This window comes from Tinamus guttatus, unplaced genomic scaffold (genome assembly GCF_059628265.1).
Source record: "Tinamus guttatus ecotype Peru unplaced genomic scaffold, ASM5962826v1 Tinamus_guttatus_pri_ptg001748l, whole genome shotgun sequence".
NCBI lineage: Eukaryota > Metazoa > Chordata > Aves > Tinamiformes > Tinamidae > Tinamus > Tinamus guttatus.
Window position 1 is genome coordinate 1 of NW_028290282.1, and position 22,915 is coordinate 22,915.

Here is a 22,915-nt window from a genome sequence, read left to right on the forward strand (position 1 = left end):
AGAAATGTTCGTTGATTGCCTGGACTATAGAGGTGTCAGCAGAGATGACATGCCACGTCCTGGCTGTGCTCTGAGGCTCTCGGGCTGTGTGCCTCCCACGCTCCCAAATCCCTGTGCCACATCAGGGATCGAAGTTGATCTCTGCTCCTGGGATCTTCCATGGCCTCAGCAAGGGGCACAGACCCTTTCCGCTCCCAGCGGCTGCTCCCGCGGTCTGCTTTGTGGTTACACATCTCCCTCACAAAAAGCACTTCCATAAATAGAATATGAAGCAATAAAACTGATGAGTGGGTGCAGAAACCAGCAAAGTAATTCCTCATTCTCCCTTGGCCTGAGCAGGAAGGTCTGGAACTGTTTCCCAGCCCCCAAAGGAGGCTGGGAAAAAGCCGTGGAAGCAAATCCAAGTGGCTTTGAGAAACTCTTGAATCGATCCCTGACGTGTCTAAAGTGGATCCGGATAGAGGAGCTTGTGTGCCCAGGTGCCCAGGGACCTGCTTCCCGTGCGGGACACACGGCCCATGCTGGGCACAGCAACCGCAGCCCCCGGCGTCGCAGCAGCTGCGGCAGCGCGGGCGCAAAGAGCCCGGTGTCTCCGCTGAGCCCGCTGTGCCGCGGCGGCGGCAGTGGCTGCAACTCCGGCTTCTTTCTGATGGAAAGAAGCTAGAATAAAATACAGATTAGGCTTTTATGTTTATTTGTCTTTTACTGCTACTAGATGTTGAGGTACTGAGGAAAGACACTGGAAACAATATTCCCTCTTTTCCTGGGTACTGCTTGTGTGCAAACCAGGCCTGGCACCTGCACGCGAGCCTTGGGCAGCAGGAGCCACGGGCACTGGCGTGCGGCCGCGTCTCTGCGCGTCCGGCCCATGCGCCGGCCGCGCGTGGGGACAGCGGGTGCCGCTCGGCGCCCTGCAGCCTGCTGCGGCCGGAGGGGCCGTTGCTGTCGCGGGTCCGTTCTCCCTCGTGGGCTGCCTTCCAAGGGCTGCTGGTGACATCGTGCACCCTTCCCGCGGGATGGGGTCCCCCTTCCCCCAGCCGCAGCCAAGGTCAAGGGCTGCGGCCGGGCGGAGCAGGGGTGCTGCTCCCTGCCGCCTCCCTGCCCTGGGCATCTGTGTCTGCGGTCGCCCTCGGGGTGGCAACAAGCGGTGCCCACAAGGGCCCCCTTGGAGCGGGCAGGAGCGGGGCGCCAGCCCTGCCTCTCGCGCTAGGCCCGGGCACGGCTGCTCTGGAGTGGTTGGGTGCTCCAGGACGGTGTTTTGGGAAGGGCTGCCATCTGCTCCCGTGACAGTGCAGCGAGCTCATTGTGTTCCTGCGGGAGAGGAGGCCCCGGGTGGTCACGTCTGTCCAGGAGAGCTTCCCTCCTTTGCGAGCTGGCGGCGGTACCGGGCTGAGCGAGCTCCTTGGGTGTCCCTGCACCGCGGAGGTTCCTCCTCAGGAAGCACTCCTTGAACTAGCCAGGGGCCCTGGTTTCACCCTGGTCTTTGGGATTCAGGACATTTCTGCAGAGTATGTTATTGCCTTGTTCCCCGCTTCGGTGGGAACTGTAGGGAAAGGTCAGCTGGTGGCCGGGATTTTCCACAAGCAGTTTGAATGCACTGTCGGGTCTGTGACTCTTAAGTAATTTGCTCAGCATCAGTCCGGTCTTCTGAGATACCAGAGGGCTGGGATCAGCCCCCGGGAGCCTATGCGCTCCGTGTGAGCGATCCGCGGGTGCCCTCGGGGATGGACCTTGGACCTTTCCCAGCAGCTCACAGGAAGCACGTTTGCTTTTGGCATCAGTTCAGAGCTGCTCAGAGCCTGGGGGCCCTGCGGTGCCTCCCCGGGGAAGCTCTTGCTGATGCGCGGGTTGTCTGTGCGCCCTGGCGAGGAGAGCAGGTCTGGTGGGTTTGGGGCCCTGTTCCCTCCTGGCAGCGCCTGCCCTTTACCCCGGGGCTGCGGGTGGGAGCTGGGGCCGGTGGCTGCTCACAACACCCCGAGAGCCCTTCTGCCTCATCTCCCCAGTGCTCCTGCCCCTCCTCTCCACGTGCTGCGTCCTGGCCGCTCCGTGCCGCCTGCACCCCACTCCGCCTCATCGGGACGGGGTGTCCCGCGTTAATGCTCGGGCTGCTCTGGGTCTGCAGCACTCGTAGCGTCCTCGCCATCCTCTTCGGTCAAGAACAGGGCTAGAAACTTAAAGTTAGCAAGTGAAAGGAAGCCCAGGCTAGAGCTGGCCTGTGCTCGGCAGCAGGAGCTGTCCTTGCCCGTTGCAGCGTGTTTCAGCAAGGCACGGTCAGCGCGCGGGTGCTTCGCACCGGTGTCTGCGGCTCCTCGTGCGGGGCCGCGTCCCGCAGCGAGCTCGGCTCCCGGAGCGCTCCGCCGTGCTGTCCTGCTCTATCCCCTGCTCCGGTTTCTTCCCTGTTCCCGTTCAGGTGCTGAGCCGGTGGCCTCTGTTTGCTCTGTTCCCCTCAGGGCCCTTCCCACATTTCACTCCCTTTTTCCACCTCGTGCCTTCTTTTGCCCAGGGTTGAAGCAGTTTGGCTTCACCTGAGCTAAACCCTGCTCGAGCACCTGTGGCACAGCTGCCCCTCTTTGAAGTGCTCCCCACCAGTGCGCGCTGCTGGCAGGATTTGTCCTGCCTGTGTTTTGGTAAACTACAACCTCCCGTGTTTGATTTTGATGGAGACAAGCTGTGGTTGTTTGGGTACATCAGCAGAATGGCTGCCAGGAGCAAAATGCAGGATTTGCCCAAACACGTCCTCTTGCCCTGGTCCTGGCTCGTCCCCGCGGTGCGGTCTGGGTGCCCGGGTTGCTCCTGAGCGTTGTGCTCGGGCGAGCAGGACGCGCCAGGGCTGCCGCCCGCTCCCCGGGGTGGCCCCCGCTCCCCAGGGTGGCCCCGCGGCCCCAGGGTGGTCCCCGCTCCCCAGGGTGGTCCCCGCTCCCCAGGGTGGTCCCCGCGGCCCCAGGGTGGTCCCCGCTCCCCAGGGTGGTCTCCGTACCCACACGGCCCCTTTGCGAGGCCTGGGTGCCGCAGGACTCCCGCGTGTCCATGGCCCTGCAGGAAACACGGCCCCTGCCTTGTCCCAGCACCAGGCAAGTTTGTGGGCTAAGAGCGAGGTTTCGTTCTAGCAAGGCAAAAGTTGATATCGAGGTTACAGTGAGATGTAACCTATAAAACACAGTTTAGCAGGATTCCTTCCAAGGAATCTTCCTAGGTCCGTCTCCTAGCAGCCCTAGGATTTGTCCCACCACTGTGTCAGGGGCTCAAACTCTACAGTGTCTTCTGTATCCTTCTCCTATCCTTCTCCTTCTGAATCCTTCTCCAGCTATGGCTGTATAATGTACTGACAGATACTGAAACACTCAGAGCTTAGCAGGGAGAGTGTGCTTGATGCCTGGCTGCCCCGTCGAGTTCCATGTAGGGCCTCTAGGGCTGCGTGGCCTCGGGGGAGCCTCCGGCTGCGTTTGCTTCTCAGCCCAGCCTCGTTCGTGTGCCCGGACGTGGCAAGAGCAGATCCCAGCGTTCGGCAGGTCAGAGGCTCCCCCGTCTCTGCGGGGTTTGGGGCTCCCGCAGGCTCACGCTGTGCTCTGCCTGCAGCCTGTGGCACAGGGCAGCACCTGATGGCCAAGAGTAGCCGTCGACTCCCCACGTGGGGCCTTTGGGGAGGCCCATCCTCACGTTCCTCTTCTGTGGTCAGCACACCCAGATAACATCCTTCAGAAGTCATTGCTCTGCTTCACAGAGAGAGAAGCCAGGCTGAGTTTTTGGATGGTCCTCTCCTCTCCTTTCAATGTAATTTCTCTTTCGTGTGTCTTCTGTCCTTTTCCTTGATGGAAGATCAGGCAGGGTATAGGCTCCGTGCAGGTTACACAGTGTTCTAGGAGAGTGGTTCACAGTTGCTGGTCTGCCTGGACAGCCACTTTCACATTCCTAAAGTTTCTTGACTCCTGGTTGTAGAAGAAGGCTCAGACCCTGGCAGGAGCAGAGGGCACGCAGGCCTTGCTGGGGGACCCTGCTGCACGTGTGCCCGTGGCATCCGTCCCTGAGGAGGTTCTGTCTGCTCGGCTGGGTCCCACGGGCGCTCCTGGGTTCTTCTTCGTCCTTTTGCAGGCCACGTTTCTTGGGGGCTGTTACTCCAAGCCAGAAGATGAGTACACTGCAAGTTTGGTGGCCAGGTAGTGCCTGGAAGTGCTGCAAGGGGCAGAGGGATGTTCAGCCTGTGCCTCGGGCTCTCCTGCAGCAGTGGATCTTTCTTCCAACCATGCCAGTCCACAGCTGCCTGGCTTCTTCCTGGGGCCCAGGAGACTTGGGTTTTGTTTCAGGGTTATTCGCTGTCGCCCAGGGTAGACATAACTATTTTCTGTTAGGGGCCCTGTTGTGTGTTATCCTGTTGCAGAGCTTGAGGAGCTGGTGCTCTTCCAACCAGCCATGATGCATCTGAATCTCAGCAGAGGAGCTGAGAGGAGGTAGGCTGCTTTTGGCAGTGGGTGCTGGAGCTCTCCTAGCCTTTTATGGGCAGTTTCTTCAAAATATTTTTGAAATACTGTTCAAGGATCAGCAGAACTGGCATGTGGAGCTCAGGCTGCCATGTGCTTTGTCACTGCATGATGTCCCAGGCTGAAGATTTTAAATGCTTTTTTGTGAATGTTGCTCCTGGGAACCTCCGGTAAGCTCATTTCAGGTCAATGTCTGTAGAGCGTGCACGGGCCAAACGGGAATGAACAGTAACCTGTCTAAAGTAAATGCATCTCCGAGGTGTCCGTGCAAGCTGGGTGCTCAGGCCTCCCCTCCCTCGAGCCTGGCAGTGAGGACACGTCGGGCTCCCCCCGTGTCCCTGGGTGCTGCCATCAGTCCGCGGGCACAACAGCTGGGTGCTCCCTAGGGCTGCGTAAACCCCTCCGCGCAGCAGCGGGGACGCGGGCCGGGCCCCGGGCTGTGGGGCTGCACATCTACGTGGTGTCGTAGCCGTCTTGGTGAGGCTGGGAAGGAACCGCGTGGGATTGGGGTCCCGGTGGGCGCCGGGCTGTCCTGCAGCTCTGCATTGGGCAGCTTTGGGAAAGGAGGGTTCTCCCCAGCAGGCCGCGGCGATGGGCCGCCCCGGTAGACACCGAAGGGCCCCGCGCTGCACGGTCGTCCCCGCGCCGGCAGCACCGGCCCCTCGTCTGCAAACGCTGCCCGAGCTCCCAGCGACAGCCCGTGCACTGCCCCACACACTGACTGCCGCTTCTCGCTGCTGAGCTCAAAGCTCCAGCATTTTACCAGCAGAAAAGCTGAAGGCGGAGGCGGGAAGCAGCTCTCCCAGTGCCCGACTGGCAGCGGCAGCGCGAGGTGCCGAGCGTCTCCACGACCCGGTCCAGGGCTCCCAGGGCTCCCGCCCGCTCGAGGGGTCTGCAGGGGTGGGCGGCCGTGTCCGCGGTGTCCCCGGTGCCTCATGCTGCTCCCCTCTGCCCTAGGCCACCAACGGCGGAGGAGCGTTCAGCGACTACTCCTCCTCCGTGCCCTCCACGCCCAGCATCAGCCAGCGGGAGCTGCGCATCGAGACCATCGCGGCCTCCAACACGCCCACCCCCATCCGCAAGCAGTCCAAGCGGCGCTCCAACATATTCACGGTAAGCGGCGCCGGGGCAGGACGCAGTGCGGGGCGGCCGCTCTCTGAGCGGGTGGGCAGCGGGAAGGGGCAGCACCACGGCCCAGCTCAGCGCGTCAGCTGGAACGCGAGCCCTGGCCCAGGCAGGGACAGGGCAGGGACACGGCGGGCACGTGCAGGAGTGCTGCTGGCGGGAGCAGGCACACGGAGGGAGGGAGCCTTTCCCCATGGGGACCGTGATGCTGAGAGGCGTCTTCTGCATGTGCGTGTGCACGGGGGCGAGCGAGAGCGAGCTGCTCTCGCACACGCAGGAGCAGCTGCAGGCGAGCGGGTGCGTGCGGAGCATGGGGGGGATCAGCAGAGCTCCCCCGTCCTTCCTGGGGGAGTCTTGATTCCCTGTGCCCATGCGCAGTGACCCGCGAGGCTCCTTGTGCCTGTGCACCGCACCAGGGACCCCTGCGACTCCCTGTGTGCAGCACTGGTGGCCCCTGTGGCTCCCAGTGCCCGTGCACCGCACAGGGACCCCTGTGTTTCCCCTCCCAGGGTCCATGTCCCCAGAGCACGGAGCAAAGTCCCAGAGACCGGGCCCCTGGCACCCCCGGCAGATGCTCCTGGGCCACTCTGGGTGCCCCTGCCCCATGACAAGGGGCTGGAACCGCAGGCAGGCAGGGAGGCAGCAGGGATGCGGTGCCAGGAGCAGCAGATCCCCAGGACCTGGCGGCGCAGGGTCCCTCCGCAGCCTTTGTGTCCCCGCTAGCCGAGGGAGCCCGTCCCGCAGCCCGTGCCCGCGCCGCGCACACCCTGCCCTGTGCGCACAGCCCTGCCCCACAACCTGCCCGCGCAGCCCACGCGCCGGCCCGGCGCCCAGCGCACGAGTCCTCCCAGTGCCCGTGTCTGGCGGAGACATCCTGCGTTGCCCACGTTAGCGCGCTCCCGTGTACGCGTGCTGGGCTCCTGCCCTCCCTCCTGCCCGTGTCTGTGCTTCTCGGCCACCACTGCTCTCCGTACACCCGTGTCCGCTGTCTGTGGAATCAGCCACCACAACGTCCTTGTACCTGTTGCTCTGTGTTTCCCTGTGCAAACAGCTGCCATTGCCCTCATCGTGGATGCATAGAAATCTGCAGTGTCCCATAGCCCATGTCCCTGTCATCGCGCTGCCGACATCCAAAGCTCCCCCGCCTCGTGCTCTGAGTGTACCTATCTCCCCAGCTCCTGACATCCCCGAAGCTGCTGCTCCCATGTCCCGCGGGCCCTGTGCTCTGCTCGATCTTGGCATCTCATGCACCTGCCCTGCACGTGCCCTGTCCCCCCGCAGTGCCTGGCCCCGGCAGACAGACCGTCCCCGCCAACCTCCGATCCCAGCGGCTCTGCGCGAGGCCCCGCCGCGGTGTCCCCGTCCCGTCCCCGCGCGCTCGGCCTGCCTGGGGCGCCCCGCGGCCTCCCCCGTCCCCGCTCGCGCTCACTGCCGCGCTCGCTCCCGACAGACGCTCCTCGCTCCCCGCCGCTGCTCGCGCTCATGCTTGCTGCCGCGCACGGAGCGCGCGGGCGCTCACGCACTGCCGCCACGCTGCCGCTCGCCCGCGCCCGCGCGTTCTGGACTCGCCGTCAGCTCCTGTCGCTGTTCACGCTCTCGCTCCTCGTGGCGCCGGGCTGGGCGCCCGGCTTGGGCACGTGCTCGTGGGGGAGGAGGGCTGGCCGCGGGGCTTGCGCTTCTTGCTGCGGGCACCGTCTGCGCCTGCGCTCTCGCTGCTCGCTCATCCCGGGCTCCGGCTTGCTCGCGCGCTCGCTCATGGGGCTCACCGCGCTCATCGGGGCTGCCGCTCCCTCGCTTGCTGGGCGCACGCGCGGTCACGTTGATGGCTTCATGCACGCGGTGGTGGCGGCAGCAGCAGCAGCTCCCGGCAGAGCCGACCCGCACCTCCTCCCGCAGCGCGCGGGGCCGGGAAGGCCGCACGGCGCTCCCAGCCCGCGCCGCCCGTGCCGCCGCGCCGCAGCGCGCCGCGTGCCGCCAGGTGGAGACAGCGCCGCGCGGTGCTGCCGCCGCCGCCGGCTCCTCGGCCCCGCCACCCGCAGGCTCGTGTCCGGGTTCTGAGTATAACTTGCCAAACTCTTTATTCTTTCGATATTTGCAGATATGTGCCACTGTTTCCAACTTTTCATCAACAAAAAGGCCTTTCCAACTCCTTCCAAATTAGAAGATCCAGGTGGTTACACACGGCACCTCTGTACAAATTCTCTCACTTTTCATTGCCTCTCCAGGGCCGGATAAGGGATGGGCACTGGGATTGATCTAAGATTAGAGGCTCGCCTGCCCTCCAGCCAGCATGGGTCCCCCCCTCGGAGACACGCAGGAGCCTTTTAAATCCCCCCAGTGTACAGTCTAGGAAGCGCTGAGACGGCCTGCGCCTGCACTTTAAGCCGGGACATTTCTGGGCCTGCTGGATGCTGTCTAGGCACTGTCCGTGCTCGGGGATGCCAGGCGGACGACCCTCATGGGATGGGAAGACCTGCAGAGCCGCCAGGACCGGGGCCACGGCAGCGCCTGGAGCTGGATGGGCCAAAAGACGCTTTGCTGCTGCCTGCGGGAGCTGCTGTTAGCGCCTGCTGCTCGCGCTCGGCTCCTTCCTCCCTACTGCATCTCCTGCAGCCTGCATGGACTCCTGCTCCTCCTCCTCTTCCTCCTCGCAGCAGAGCAGCCATCTGTGTCTCTTTAGTTTCCTCTCTTTCAATCTCTTTGTTTTATTCTGGGCCCAAGAGCGAGTGAATTGGTGTCCCAGGCGCGTGGGGCTACTGTCCCTTCCTAATCCAAAGCACACGGGGCGCTGCGGCCCGCGGGGGTGTAGGACGCTCCGGAGACGCTGCCGCTGCCCTTCTGCCATTGTTGTGATCTGAATGTATTGATTGTGCTCCATGCCGTGTATGACTTGATATTTCCTCTGTCTTAAGCACTTTGAATGAGTTCCGCTCAACAGACTGTATATTTCATATTGTATTTATTGGAGTTTGCTCTCACCGCAGCGCCCTCGGGGTCGGTGGGTTTCGCTCTCTAGACGTATGATAGATATTTATTGTCCATGCTCTTTTGTAAGGGGCCGGTATCTCTGCCCAGTGACCTGTGCTACTTTGTATGGTGCAAGTGTGTTAACAGAATAAATCTGTTGGATTGGTAGAGGTGTGAGTTCCTTTCACTGCCTGAGCTCCCCGCTTCCACCATGCTCCACCCGCATCCCACGCCATCACTGTGTGTCGCCATGTCCTGTGTGCCCGCGCGAGGGGGGACCGCGGGGCCGCCGGAGCCCGGCCCGGCCCGGCAGGAGCGTCCCTAGAGGGAAGGGCGAGACGCCGGGGCCGGGGAGCGCGGGCGGCGCGGTCGGAGCGGAGCGGAGCGGGCGGCGGGCGCCGCGCTCGCTGCTCCCGGCCGCGACCTAACGCCTCTGTCTCTTCTCTTGCAGTCTCGGAAGGGCGCGGACCCGGAGCGCGAGAAGAAGGCGCCTGAGTGCAAAGCGGACAGTATCGGCAGCGGGAGGGCCATTCCCATGAAGCAGGTTCGATCTCCTCCTGCCGCCGGGCGGGAGCGGCCGGGCGCTGTGGCCTCGCGCTGCGCGGGACGGGGCGTTTGTGTGTCCCCGTGCACTGCGCGGGACGGGGGGTTGTGAGGCCCCATGCACCATGCAGGGACGGGGGTTGTGTGTCCCTGTGCACCGTGCGGGATGGGGGGCTTGTGTGTCCCCATGCGCTGCTTGGGACGGGGGTTTGTGTGTCCCCATGTGCTGTGTGGGAGGTGGTGGTTTGTGTGTCCCCAACTAAGGTGTGGGGCAGGCATTTGTGTAACCCCATGCGCTGCGTGGGACAGGAGTTTGTGTGTCCCTGTGCGCTGTGCAGGGACAGGGGTTTGTGTGTCCCCATGTGCTGTGTGGGGTGGGGGGTTTGTCTGTCCCCAGGTGCCATGCAGGGTGGGCAGGGGTTTGTGTGTCCTCAGGATCTGTTTTGGGCGGGGGGGTTGTGTGTCCCCATGTGCTATACGGGGCCAGGGCTTGTGTGTCCCCAGGTGCTGTGGGGGGGATGTCTTTGCGTGTCCCCAGGATCCCTGCGGGGCAGGGGTTTTGCACGTGCCAGGCACTGTGCGGGGCAGGGGGTTCCGTGTCCCATCTGTGTGCAGGGCCAGGGATGGGGGCTGTGTGTCCCCAGGATGCATGCGGGACACGGGGTTGGTGTGTCCCCAGGCGCTGTGTGTGGGGGTGTCCTCCGTGTCCCCGTGTGCCGTGCAGGGCAGCATCTTCGTGTGGGGCAGGCGCCGTGTGCCCAGAGGGAGGTGTCTTCGTATGACCCAAGTGCTGGGGACATCCTCGTGTCACCCAGGCGTGGGGGCAGGACCCCTACGGTGCTGGCCACGCGCCTGCGTGTCCCCCCGTCCACCTCCATCGCAGGCCCTTCGTGCATCTCCATGCGACATCGCGGCATCGGCTCCGCGCTGTGGGGAGCGCATGCGAGGCCACCGCGCGCCGGCCGCCCTCGTGTCGGACACGGACACGCGCTGGCCGCGAGCTGCGGAGCGGGGCCGCGGGCGGAGCGAGCTCCAGCAGAGGGCATCCGAGCCCCGTTCCGCGCCCGCCGCACGATGCTCCGTGCGCTGCTCCGTGTGCTGCTCCGTGCGCTGCTCCAGGTGCTGCTCCATGCGCTGCTCCACGCACTGCTCCACGCACTACTCCATGCGCTGCTCCGAGTGCTGCTCCACGCACTGCTCCATGCACTGCTCCATGCACTGCTCCGGGTGCTGCTCCATGCACTGCTCCACGCACTGTTCCACGCGCGGCTCCATATGCTGCTCCATGCATTGCTCCATGCACTGCTCCACACGCTGCTCCACACGCTGCTCCACGCGTTGCTCCATGCGCTGCTCCGTGTGCTCCATCCCTGCAGCCGCTGGCTGCGCTGCCCAAGGGGACGTGCCCGGAGCCGTCCCCACGTGGGGCAGCCCCTGCTGCAGAGGCTCTCGCTCGTGCCCAGGCTCCCGGGGCGCACGTTCCTGCCAGGCGCCGGCGCGGGGAGCCGCGCGTGGGCAGCGCACACGATGCCGCCGCGCGCCGGCCGGTTGGTCGGTGCCTCGCGGGGCTCCGCGGTGCTGCCGGGCCGCGCCGTGCGCCTGCCGGGGACGCTGCGGCCCTGCTCTCATTGCCCTTCTCCTCCCATGGCGCCCAGCGCCGCTTCCCGGTCCGGCTGCTGCGCGTCCCCGTCCCGGGCTGAGCGGTGGGACGGGGCAGGTGCCACCTCCCCAAGGCCGCTCGGTGCTGAGCCCTCGGAGGGGACGGGAGCCGCGGGGCCGCGGCGCGAGGGCCCCGCGCAGGCAGCACTGCAGGACAAGGGGGGCAGCGCGGGGATGAGCGGGGCGGGAGCAGCCCGGCTGCGGGCACCGCGCGCGGCAGCGGCTCGGCAGCGCCCCGGGCGCACGGGGACCCTGCGTGCAGGCTCTGCCGGCGCCGCGTGCGCGGGGCTGTGCCGAGGGTCCCCGCTGTGTGCCAGGGCAGCGCGCGGCCGCGCGGGGACGCAGCGTGTTGCCGCAAAGGTAGCGCTCGCTTGTGCAAATGGGGCGGCCCCCTGGGCTCTGCGCTGCTCCGTGCTGGAGCTGGTGGCCCTGGGGCACCATTAAGACCACAGAGCACCGCTGTGACCTGTCTCCCGAGATACTGGGGCACTGAAATTGCCGCCCTCCCACTGCTTGAATTAAATAGTTGTTCTGCAGCATCCTAGGAAGACGAGCTTTGTTCCTAAAGGAAAAAGAGGCTGAGATCCTCACTGAGGTCATGGGATATGTGCTTAGAGTACATGGATAGTGCAGCAGACCCGGGCTGACATCGGAGAGCAGAAGTTCTCCAGCCTTTGCCTCCCTCCAGGACAGGGAGGACCTGATGCCACAGATGTGAGCAGGAGCAGGGGCTCTCTGAAGCCGTGGTTCCATACGGCAAAGCCAGGAGAGGAGGCGATGTCTCTGTTCTCTCACTGGGACCTGCCCTTTCTGGAAGACTGTGCTGGGCTGGTTGCCTGGCACCTCCCTGAAGGGCAGCGAGGAAGCAAGGCCTCCAGCTTGATTTACCCCTGGATGTTGTGGGGGTCCAGCCTGGCCCCAAGGAGATGAGAGGCCTTTGAGGGCAGCAGAGTGACAGCAGCCTGCCTGGGTGGCCGTTTTTAGGCTGCTTCCCATTCCGCAGCATGTGCACTGCAGGGATGACAGCAGCAGGTCCTGCTTGTTTGGGAGCGCTTGGCAGGACAAGGCTGATGCTCTCTGATGTGACCTGCAGAGAAGCCGAGCAGGTTGTGTTGGACAGTTGCAGGTTCCCTGCAGTCTCCTGCCGCGAGTACCTGCGACTGTGACCAGCGTCTGCCCGGGCTCCAGGGGACGAGGGCTGTGGGGCTGTCACCTCGAGCAGCCTGGTTTGGCCTCGGCGCTTTAGCTTCTGCAGGGAGATGGTCTGGGCCAGGCTTGCGGAAAAGAGAAATGCTGGAGGAGACTTTGCTTTACCGGGAAGGGAGGTGCGTTGGAAAGGAGGTGTATGGACATAGGAGGAGGCGTGTTGCCATAGAGATGTGGCTGGATGGCTCCTTATCTCCACCTTCTGCAGGACAATTGAGGACAACTCCTCTGGGCCATCGGCCTTTGTCTCCACTCGCATCTAAGGCAGATGGAAATGCCACGAGTGTGGCCATCACCCAGGCTGTGCCGGGCAGGCAGCAGCATCCTCCAGCCCGGACCGCTGCGCGCGGCCGCTCCGTGCCCTGGGCTCCGATCCCTTCACGGGAACGTCCCTTCGGTGGTGCTGGGAGCAGATGGTCTTGCCTGGTGGGATGGGCTCTTCCTAGCTGGACACTTGTCCCCGGGTGCTGGGCTGGCGGGGCTGGGCGGCTCGGCTCTCCAGCTGTGCACAGGGAATAGGCTCCTGATCGCACACGCACCAAATTCTTCCTGGGAAGCCTGACTGCGCAGGCAGCCTGGGGCCCGTGGGTCCCGGCCCGGCTCAGTTTGGGCCATTCACTCCAGTGGGGCCCAAAGCGAGTGACTCCTCCTCCTTGGGAGCTGGGATCATGCTGGGAGCTTAGATTACATTTAAATTGCCATTTGCATTTTCCAATCAATACACGACTTTACAATTAAGTTTGGTGTTAAAATTCTTAGCAAAAAGTGAGTGGAAGGGAGATTTGTGGAGTAAACGAGTCCTTTGGGGGCCGTCGCTGCTCCCTGCTTCATTACGCTGCATATTGCTGCTGCTGCTTTTACTGCGCAGCACCGCGAGCCGCAGCAGCGCGCGGCGAGCCCGGCGGCCGGCGGGACGCGGCACGGGAGGACCACGGCCACGCGCTCCTGCCTCCCCGCTCCGCGTGCGCTCTGGTGCGTGCGCGGCCGGCGGGAGAAGCCTGGGAAGCGCCGTGTCCTTGTGAAGCCTCCCGCGAGGAGCAGAGCGTGCCGGGATGGCGCCGGGGCGCGTGTGCGGCGGCGCTGGCTGCGCGTGCGCCGAGCGTGGAGCTGGTGGCCGTGGGCGCGTGTGGGGGCATGTGAACCTGCCCTCAGCCACCATGTTCCTGCATTTCACCTGGTCTCGTCCTCCCTGCCATTTCTCTCTTCTCTTTGAGTTGTTTTGGGAGTTTTGCTCCATTGCTTGGAAGACGAGAAAAAGAATTCTGTAAATGCTGCTGGCCCAAAGCTCCACATTTCACCTGCAAAAAGAAGTTGGGTCACAGTGAGTGACCTTGGCACAGTCAGCACAGCAGCACCGTCAAACCCGGAATCCTCCCGGCCACTGTCTGCAGCCACTTCATCCCCAGCGCAGCAGGGAAGAACAAGTCTGACTTGTTCTTGGATTCCTCTGTTTCTTGCAAATGTTGGGCATTACGCAGCCTCTTCCTGATTTTATTGCATGTGTACTTAGACTGTGTATTGTTCCCAATTCCTCAGGAAAGCTTTGGACTCTCGTGCCTTCTGGGCTGAAACAGGAGCTGCTGGTGCTTGGCTGTTTCCAGGTCTGGTTTTGCTTGCGTTTCAGTTTGTGAAGTTCCAGACCTCAGTGCTGAACGGACTGCAGCTGAACTCCCTCTGTAGACAACGCGTTTTGGTGCTGGAGGGTGGATGCAGCAGAGTGAGGGTTGAATAGCCGCTGTTCTGGCAGCACCAAGTTGCATCGAGGTGAAGACATATTGGGAACAGTGGCAGCTACAGTTTGGGGTCTGTAATACATATTGGTAGGTCAGTCTTTACAACTTACCAATTTCAAAGTCAGAATGATCTTTCTGACAACAAACTTAGTCACCCTGTGTAGCACAAGCCAGAGAATTTCGCCCAGTGACTCTGAACCAAGCTTATAACCTGAGCTTGGTCCATGGCAGATTTGTTTGAAAGGCAAATGTCCGCTTCTAAATACAGAGAATCCATCATTTATCTAGATTAGTTGTTGTAATATTAAATTAACTGCAGGTATTTTGAGCACTGTTTGTGTCCTGCTTTTTTGTTTGTTTGTTTTGTGTCTCCTCTGCCTTATGTCTTTAATTTAAAGGTTCTCTTCAGGCTTCACAGTAGAAGGCATGTTTCCAGACCTGGAGTATCTTTCATTTTTCGGTGTGGTGCCTGGATTTGGCTTGGCATGCACTAGTAGCCCCACAAACCGCTGGCGCAGAGGAGCGATGGCCCAGCGGCTCCGGCGGTGGCCCGGCGGCTCCGGCGGTGGCCCGGCACCCGCGCGGCCGTCGCCGTCCGACAGAGCGGGCGCCGCTGCAGAGCACCACGTGCTTTGGGTCAGCCGTGGCTGCTTCTCTGCCAAGAAACCAACCAAAAATACAGGCGTGGGGCATGACAGAGAAGCTTGGAGTGTGGGGCAGCTAGGGGTCCAGGGGACACGGGCTCAGGAGGGGATAGCCACGTAGAGGAAGACTTTTGATGGCCCTCTTACAGCCTTATATTGGATACTGCTATGGAATATAACTCTGGGGTTGCTCTGTAGAGCAGCCTTGCTTAAATGATGCACAAATGGCTGAAAAGCCAAACTCAGGTTGCTCAGTGGATGCCTATAAATACTGAACTGAACGGGGACCCCACGTTCTCTTTGGACTGGTGTCATGCAGTGCATCTCCGTTCATCTCCATGGCTGGGTGATTGAATGGATTGCGTGGTTATCAAGGAGACACCAAGCTGGAAAGGCTACAGACAGGGTCAAAACCAGGTCTGAAATTCAAAATGCTCGTGATAAGCCAGAGAAGGCAGGACATGATTCCAAAAGGACAAATCAGAGGCTTGGACAGCAGCCGCCTGGCATGGGAGGCTGCGGCCAGGACGCGGCGCGGCGGTGGGACAGGCAGCCGAGTGCTGCCCTTTCATCGAGGGAGCTGCAGGAAAGCCTTGGTGCGGATCTTGAGGGGGAGTATGGGGTCCTGGTCACTGGCGATTCCTGCTAACAGGTTGGAGCGCGGCGGCACGGCGGCGCGTGGCCGCTGCTGCTCTTGCAGCCCTGCGCCGCTGTGATGCTGTCACAGCTGGATTGTGTCACCTACCCCGTCCAGCCCGGTAGTCCTGCTGCTGCCTTTCCAGGCCCAGCTGCTTCCTCAGGACTGGGCCAGCCCGGGAGCTCAGGGTCCGTCTGGTGGTGGCACTTTGCAGCCACGAGGGTGACGTGCCCTGGCAGCGCGTCCCCGGCTGCAGGACCTTGTGTGGCTTCTGTGAGAGCCCGTGCTGTCCTCGAGAGCCCAGTTTGCCGAGCGATCTGCAGCAGGTTGTGCCAGCAGCCAGTCACCGCGATGATTTACTCCCTGCAGTTTCTGTGTTTTCTCTAAGTTTTCTCACTGTGTGTTTTCCTTCAGCTCATCAGGTAGGACATTGATTAAATGGCATGGATCAAACACAAACTGTTTGGACCTATATACAAGTACTTCTTTGGGACGCGGCTCTGCCGTTTATGATTACACTTTGATGTCATCTATGATTACATTTTATGACCGTTTTACTCCATATATTAACGGTGATGAGGATTTTACACAGTATTATTTTAACAGTGTTTGCCAGTTGGTTAAAATCCTTACAGGAGTCTAAAAATGCTGTGTCACCAGTTACCTTTGTCATCAGATATTGCGATCTTTCAAAAAGTGACTTCGGACTGCTCTGGTGACCCATTTCCATGTCGGCTGGTGTTAGTTCTACCTCTCTGCTCTCCTTCTTTGCTGGTTACTTGTTGTGTTGCCTCCTCTGCTTTTGCCCAGTATAAGCATCAAACTCCCTGGCCGTAATTACAAGGGTCATTGCTTTTCCCTTGCAGATCTTGGCAAGGCACGAGCTTTCAGCCTGCCTCGGTGTTTTAAGGCATGTTAAAGTCAGTCCCTTTCAACCACTGCAAAAAGAGCTCTTCAGCTGATTTTTTAGAGCTCTTGAAGGCAAGTTATCAGTTCTGGCCATCAAAGCACTTCAGTTTTTGCCTCTCTGTGCTCCATCTCTCCCTTGTAAGAAGAGTCCTTTTCACGCCGCTCGCTTCGCAAGTGCTGAACAGAGGTGGCCGTGGAGGCCTCGTGGGCCCGCCGCAGCGTTGGCTGCCGATTTCACGGTCACGTCTGCGCCGTGCGGCTCCCCAGCGTGCGCCGGAGCCTCCATGGCGCAAGTGCAACCGCTCCGTCACTAGGCAGTAAACAGGGGCCTCCAAATATGCCGAGGCTGCCGGGACAGAGATGCTCTGTCCGGGTTTTCGGGGAGGTGCTGGCCTGAGGCCCAGATTTTTGCCCCGTTAGGAACAACCCAGCCTGATGTCTGCTCAGACAGTGCTTTCGGAGGCTCTGGGCCCAACAGTTGGTAGATCCAGTCTTTTATCCCAGACTCTGCTTTTGTTCCATGCTTTAGTCTGCCTGTTCGGCCCTTTCTCTTCCGCCAGTAGAACACTTGGCGGCCCCTCGCCAGCCCCTGCTCCAGAGCCCTCGCGTCTACCCTGCTGTCCTGTCCTTGTTCCCCCTACTCTCCACCTCCACTCTCGCTCCTGGACCCGGTGTGTCGTGGATTGCTGCTGGGAGCAGAATTCCTGGGGAGGCAGAGTTGGGATGGGAGGAGGCTCAGCAGGTCCCAACCTATTCTTTGGGATGCAAAGCTCTTTCTCCTCGTAGATGGTGATAAAGCAAAGAAATCAGTCCCCAAATGGCTTTACCCGTCCAGTGCAGCACAGAGCCAACAGAAAGTCACAGCTAGAGACTGATGAGCCCAACTAACCATTTGGGGAAGTAGGGGACAAAAAGTGGAGTTTCTGGCTAGTTGGGAGATGTGACAAGACCATGAGAAGAGCATAGGGAAGGAATGAGCTGGTAATTTGCTGGGACATAACGGAGGTATAGGGGGTTTGTGAGAAGAGATAGCAATTGTTTACGGCCCATTCTCCATCTTGCTAAGATGTTTGTCCAAGACAAGACTTGTAGATGTGAATGTTGTGACAATGTGTCGTGCATGTGATAAACGGGAAGTCTGAATTCCCAAATCAAGCGCTTTCACTATGACTCTTGGTTTAGGTCAGTGTAAGTTAGTTCTGGGATAGGGATGAGGGAAAATGAAGGCTTTGGGGCATGGAAACGTGATGATTTTGAGGTCCAAGGTGTGTACTGTACCTGGGAATCACAGGATGGGTCTTCTGTAAAATCCTGATGGAGAAAAGCGGGCAAACCGTCTGCCAGGACCTGCTCTAGCTCCTGACACGTGTCCCTGGCTCTATCCACTCGACATCCCTAAGCAAGAATTGCAAAGTGGCAGCAGAATGTTTGTCTCTTGTGAGTCCTATATCTTGGGATATTTCTCTATCGACTCCAGTGTGTCCCGAATTGCTTTTGCCATGTCCATCCCTCTGCCTGTGCTTGTGGTGGTCAAAGATGGTCTGGGAGAACTGTGCTAATGAATGTGATGGTGACGCTGGTCCCTGCCTTGTGTTGGGACCATCCTTCAGCACAAGAAGAGCTGGGCTCAGGCGGTGGTTTGGGACAGTGTCGTGTGTCATAGGTCCCTCAGAGGGTCTGGGTTCAGTGCTGGGGTGTGGAGACCCCCAGCCCTGGGAATGAGCAGTCTGGGGAGGCCAGGTGGGAATGGGGGGTGAGGGCTACAGCGCTTTTCCTGATTGTCCCAGGGAAAATGCTGTTGGAAGGTCAATCTAGAACATGTCTTCTGGAGTCCAGATCTTCATGTCTCTTCTGAAACCAGTCTCATATGAGGCAGTTCTGAAGGGACAGTGCCTGGACCAACCAACGTCTGAGACTTTGCACTTCTCTTTTAGGGCATTCTCCTCAAACGCAGTGGCAAGTCTCTCAACAAGGAATGGAAGAAGAAGTACGTGACGCTGTGTGACAACGGAGTCCTCACCTACCACCCCAGCCTGCATGTAAGTGCAGCGGGGCAGTGTCCTCCTCCGCGCTGCGGCCGGCGCTGCAGGGGCCCCAGGTGCAGGGCTGCTTCTGAGGGGGTGACAGCAGGGGAAGCCACAGTCTCTCCTTGCAGTAGGACCCAAAGCAGGAGGGTTGGCGATCTCCTCTACATTAAACAAATTTGGTACACCGTTATTTACCAGAGTCTGGAGAAACCCGCTCCCCTCTCGTGTAAGCTGTCTGTCTGCAGTGTGGAGCTGGGTGGGAAAGGCTGATGGGAACATGCTCTGCATGGAATTATGCTAAGTAAATGCATCTTTCTTCTCTGCCTTGCCCGTGCTCAGCCCATTAAAGCAGGGGTTGCCGCCTCCCTGCCTCTGGGGTGAGGATCAGGCAGAGAACTCCTTGCAGCCATGTCTGATGGCGCCATTTGGGTGTGGAATAATTTTCCTGGCTGCTAGGTATTGGGTAATGGAGATGAGGTGCCTGTGCGGAGCCTGCCGAGCTGAGCTGTCACTCCATGCAGCTCGGATCCCCTTCGCTGCTTGGCTCAGGCACACAGCTGCCTCCCCATCCATCTCTGTCGCCTCCCCACTGTGGGGCTAATGACTTCTTCCCCATTCCCTCTTGAGCACAGTTTGCTGCGGAGAGAGCGAGCCATGGCCAGACACACCTGTGGCACTGGGGACCACGGTGCCTTCTGAGCGAAGGACGTTGCTTCTCAGGAGAGCGTAGGATGGGCAGGGTGGGCTCTGCGCAGGATGCTGGAAAACTCTCTGGGATGGAAGAGCCAAGAACAACGGGCTGCAGCGCCAGGCCCTTGCTCCCCCTGCACACGGGGCCCTGGCTTGGTCTGCAAACACCCCAGACGTGCAGGGCTCCGAGTGCCCCGCAGCCCTTCACTCGCTTCGAGCCCCATGGCCACAACTCATGGGCTCGCTATGCCTGGTCCTCCAGGCCTCAAACCCCTTTGCCTTTCGCACCTGTAACCAATAAGCTTGAAAGCCAGGCATTGCATTTCCCTTCTGTAATCCGTGGGACCTCTGAAAACAGTTTTTCCTTTCAGTCTTTGGTTGCTGTACCATACAATGTATTGTCTATTCTACAGTTCCTAACTTTGCAATGATGTTTTGCGCCTTGAGAGTGAGTGTGGTGGCTGTTGCCTGCTCCGTGTGCGCAGGCGCGCGCCCAGGTGTGCTGGGATCTGCCGCCCTTTCACTGGAGACTCCGTGGGCCCTGGCTGCAAACAGCTCAGAGGCACAGTAATTTCTGGGGCGTTGTTGAACTGCTCGCAACTGATGCTGCTACACACTGTGTTTCCTCTTTATGCATTTCTTCCTTGGGGATGATTGAGATTGATGTCACTACCTTTCCTTCAGCGGTTCATTTCATTACTACACATTTCCACAAGCAAAAGTGTGGTTGGCTTCCACGCGGTGCCACTGGTGATGCACAGCCCATTGCTAAGGAAGGAGTGAGACGGGCCTCTCCTCCCCTGGATCGCACCGAACGCGGTGAACCTTGCACCCAAGACACGGGCTGTTCACCCGGAGCAGTGAGGGCTGCTGGGGACCTCGGAGGGCACCGCTGCTGCCCTGGCCGTGGTGGGGAATCCTGCCTATCTCCCACGGCATTGTCACCCTGAGAACTGGAACAAGGAGCGATGACAGCTGCTGTCGTGCTGTGTTTTTGTCTGTGACGTGGACAGACGCAGGCTCTGATGAACTGGGTCCAGATCAGGTTGCCAGGGACCCCTCTGTCTGGGTACCTGCTTCACCTCCTCCTTGGATGGGACAGAATTAGGAAGGCAGCCCGGAGGAAGGAGCAGCCCAGAAGAGGATGTCCCATTACACCCTTCCCACGGTGCCATCTTCAGGAGTGACTCAGGAGATGCTGTTGTCACCTGCTTTGTCTCCTGTGGCACCCGCCAAGTTTCCACGTCCTTTCCTGGGACATGACAGAGCAGAGCACGGCAGGGCAGAGCAGCCTGGGTCACCGCTGCAGCCGGTGCTCCCGAGCAAGGACTCGTGTTTCTGTGCCACGTCCTTCCCAGCGGCCGCTCCACGTCCTGCAGCGCGTCACGGAGCTGCTGCCGGGGACACGTGCGCCCATCCCGCGTCCAGGAGACACTCGGCGCTTCCCGGAGACGTCGCGTCCCGGCTTCGCCTTGCACCGTGCGCTGCCGCATGTCGTGGGGGTGGCAGAACTGGGGGGGCAGCAGAGGGGGACCGAAGACATTCCTGAACACTGAGGGGCTCCAGGGCTGCTCGAGCTCCGCAGCAAAGGCCTTTCTGCTTCCCCAGGGGCTTTTCCTTGGCATGATTCAAGGCAATTTCTGTCTAGACATCTCTTCTCTTGCATTTGCTTTTCATTCTGTGATAGCCTCTCCTGGGATGGGTGTAGATAGCCCAGGACAAGCAGCCCTGGCACTCTCCTTTTTCCTCCAGTATCTTCCCCAAATGTGTCTGTGCCCCCACGAGTAGGACTCAGTTCGTGGCTCTGAGTCATCCATAATTCTGCTGCTATCCCCCAGAAGCTTCCTGAGATAGTCATCTGCTTCTGTGAGTTTGTCACTGTTCCGGTTTCAGGATCAATATCACGGCATCCGCGCTCCGCTTGGAGGTTTTCTCCCTGGCAGTAGGGCTGAGCAGCAGTGTGCAGGGTTTGCCCTGATGGGGTGAGCGCAAGAGGGGTCGTATGAGCTGGATCTAGAATGTTCCATAACTGAGGAGCACCTTGAGGAAGGTGTCTGTGGCTTGGCTGGCAGCTCGGGCCTTCGTTGGGTCCCAGAGCTGCGTGTTCCTGCTCTCAGAAGCCACCGCTGCCTCTCCTCGGCCACAGCCAACAGTTCAGAGGCTTCGGAAGGAAGACGCCGCGCGCGGAGCAGCAGCTCTGGCTGAAGGCAGGAGCATTCGGGGTGCCCGAGCCCTGCACTCAGCACAGCTTCCCTTGCTGCCTTTCCACTTCCTCTTATTTTTATGTGAATGTGTTCAGTGAGAAGAAAAGAACAAGTTTTATGAAAAGACCAGTGTGGTTTCCTATCACTTTCCCAAAGCCTTGGAGAGCAAACGCTTCTGCTGGTGAGGGAGCGCGTGGCTGAGCCGGCTCCGCTGGCCGGGCTGCGCGGCGCCGCGCGGAGCGCGAGAGGAAGCAGCTCCCATTTTGCAGCCAGTGGAGCCATTCACACAATCACCTTCTGTTAATTCTATCTGCAACATCAATTAAATTGTTTGTAGAAACTAATTGAATGTGGCTTAATCACACATCTTAATAGCTTTCCACGCTTTGAACTCGTTGTTAATTCCAGTAATAAAATGAAATGAGAGAACTGGCTGGGTAATTAGCGAGGAGGCTTGGGAAGAAATTGCTGTTTTATAGCGTGTAATAAAAGCAGTGCGCTGGTGACCGCTCTCTCCGGCAGGCAGCCGGCTAGCACAGCAATTGTGCTGAGTTAGGGAAAATCCTGCAGCCCTCCGAGGTTCCCTGCCCAGGGGTGTCACCAGATTCCCACCAGCCAGGAGCAGCTCCGAGCAATGTCCGTGACTTGCCTGGGCGCAGGGTGGTGCTGTCCTCACTGCCGTGGAAGGTCCAGTTGGGCAGAGGTGCAGCGGGTCGGTGGTGTTTGAGGTCTGGATGCTTGATAGGGATCTGCGCAAAGACAAGAGGGCTCCTGGGAGGCTGTAGCCTCTGCACGGAGCAGCCTGAGGCCACAGAGTGTGGCAGGAGCAGCCCCTTTCACCTGCTTCGTGGAGCCAAGGACTGGGAGCCCGGCAGGTCTTAAACCGATCCTGTTTGTGTCTGCATCCTCTGGAGCTTGGAAGAGAAGGATTTACACGAGGACCATCTCTAGTTAATCTTGTTGGCGACCTCCTTGTGAACTGGAGCAGACCGAAGCCTCCCTGTGAACGAAGAGCTGCGGCTGCAGCCTTGCCCCGGGCGGCTGCCGTCGCTCATCCCATCGGCACAGAGCGAGGCCTGGAGCAGGAGCCCATGGGGCGGCCCCGTCCAGACCGGCAATGGATGCGCCAGTCACGGAGCGGAGGATCTCCTTCCAAGGGCTCTGGGACACAGAGTCCATCCCCGCGTCCTTGAGGTTGCTCCACCGAACCTCTGGCCTCCTCGGCAGGTTCTCACATATGGGCTTCTCCTGACACCTGGGTGTCCATGGCAGCATCCAGGCATTTTTCGTATCAGAACCAAGTCGGTCTGGGCAGTGGAAGCGAGACCTGGCTCTTCTCTGGAGCCAGTTGTAACTCATCAGCTAGTTCAGAAAAGGGCAACTTGGATCCAAGGAATTGCATTTGAGTTGTCAGAGGATGGCTGGCTGAGCACACTGGAGTCACAGGGTCACTTACATAGCCCGCCTGGCTTGGTGGCCATCATAGCACAAGAGAGCCAGGCAGTGACTCCTGCCTCACCTCCAGGTGACTGCCTTGCTCCTGTCCTACCCAACTGCTGTTTTGGTGAATGGGTGTAAAGGTTTTGAATGAGGGGCTGAGAAGGGAGGTGGCTGGACACGGGCTGAGCTGAGGTTCTTCTGCCGTAGGATTACATGCAGAACGTCCATGGGAAGGAGATCGATCTTCTGAGGACAACGGTGAAGGTGCCGGGCAAGCGGCTGCCCCGGGCGACAACAGCAGCAGCACCCGGTGCCAGCCCCAAGGCCAACGGGCTGGCAAAGGAGCGGAGCAGCACCCAGCTCGCGGGAGGCACAGGTACGGGGTCCTGGGTCGCACGGGGGTCCTGCTCCCACCCGCGCGCTAGCGGTGCGTTCCTTAGCTGGAGCAGAAACCGGGGCTGTTCCCAAGCCCCCTCCACAGCCACTCTGGTGAGTGGCCGGCCGCGGTCGCCGCGCGAGTCCTTGCTGAGCTCCGCTGGGCTCTGCTGGGCTCTGCTGGCCCGTTCCCAGCAGGAGGAGAAGGTCCATGGGCTCTGACTGCCGGCGGGCAGAGGAGGTGCCGCGTCTCGTCACTCTGTTGCAGGTGAAGCAATTGC

The 22,915-nt window shown here is 60.4% G+C and overlaps 1 protein-coding gene across 1 annotated transcript; it reads left to right on the plus strand.

Annotated features, from left to right (window-relative positions):
• Nucleotides 1-5,432: 5,432 nt before the first annotated feature.
• On the plus strand, nt 5,433-22,635 carry LOC148590096 (arf-GAP with GTPase, ANK repeat and PH domain-containing protein 3-like; the record flags this gene model as incomplete). The annotated part of the gene is made up of 4 exons (XM_088539482.1): nt 5,433-5,588; nt 9,019-9,111; nt 17,833-17,937; nt 22,467-22,635. Coding segments are annotated over 4 exons (523 nt in total), but the record flags the coding sequence as incomplete, so codon positions are not given.
• Between the last annotated feature and the right edge of the window lie 280 nt (nt 22,636-22,915).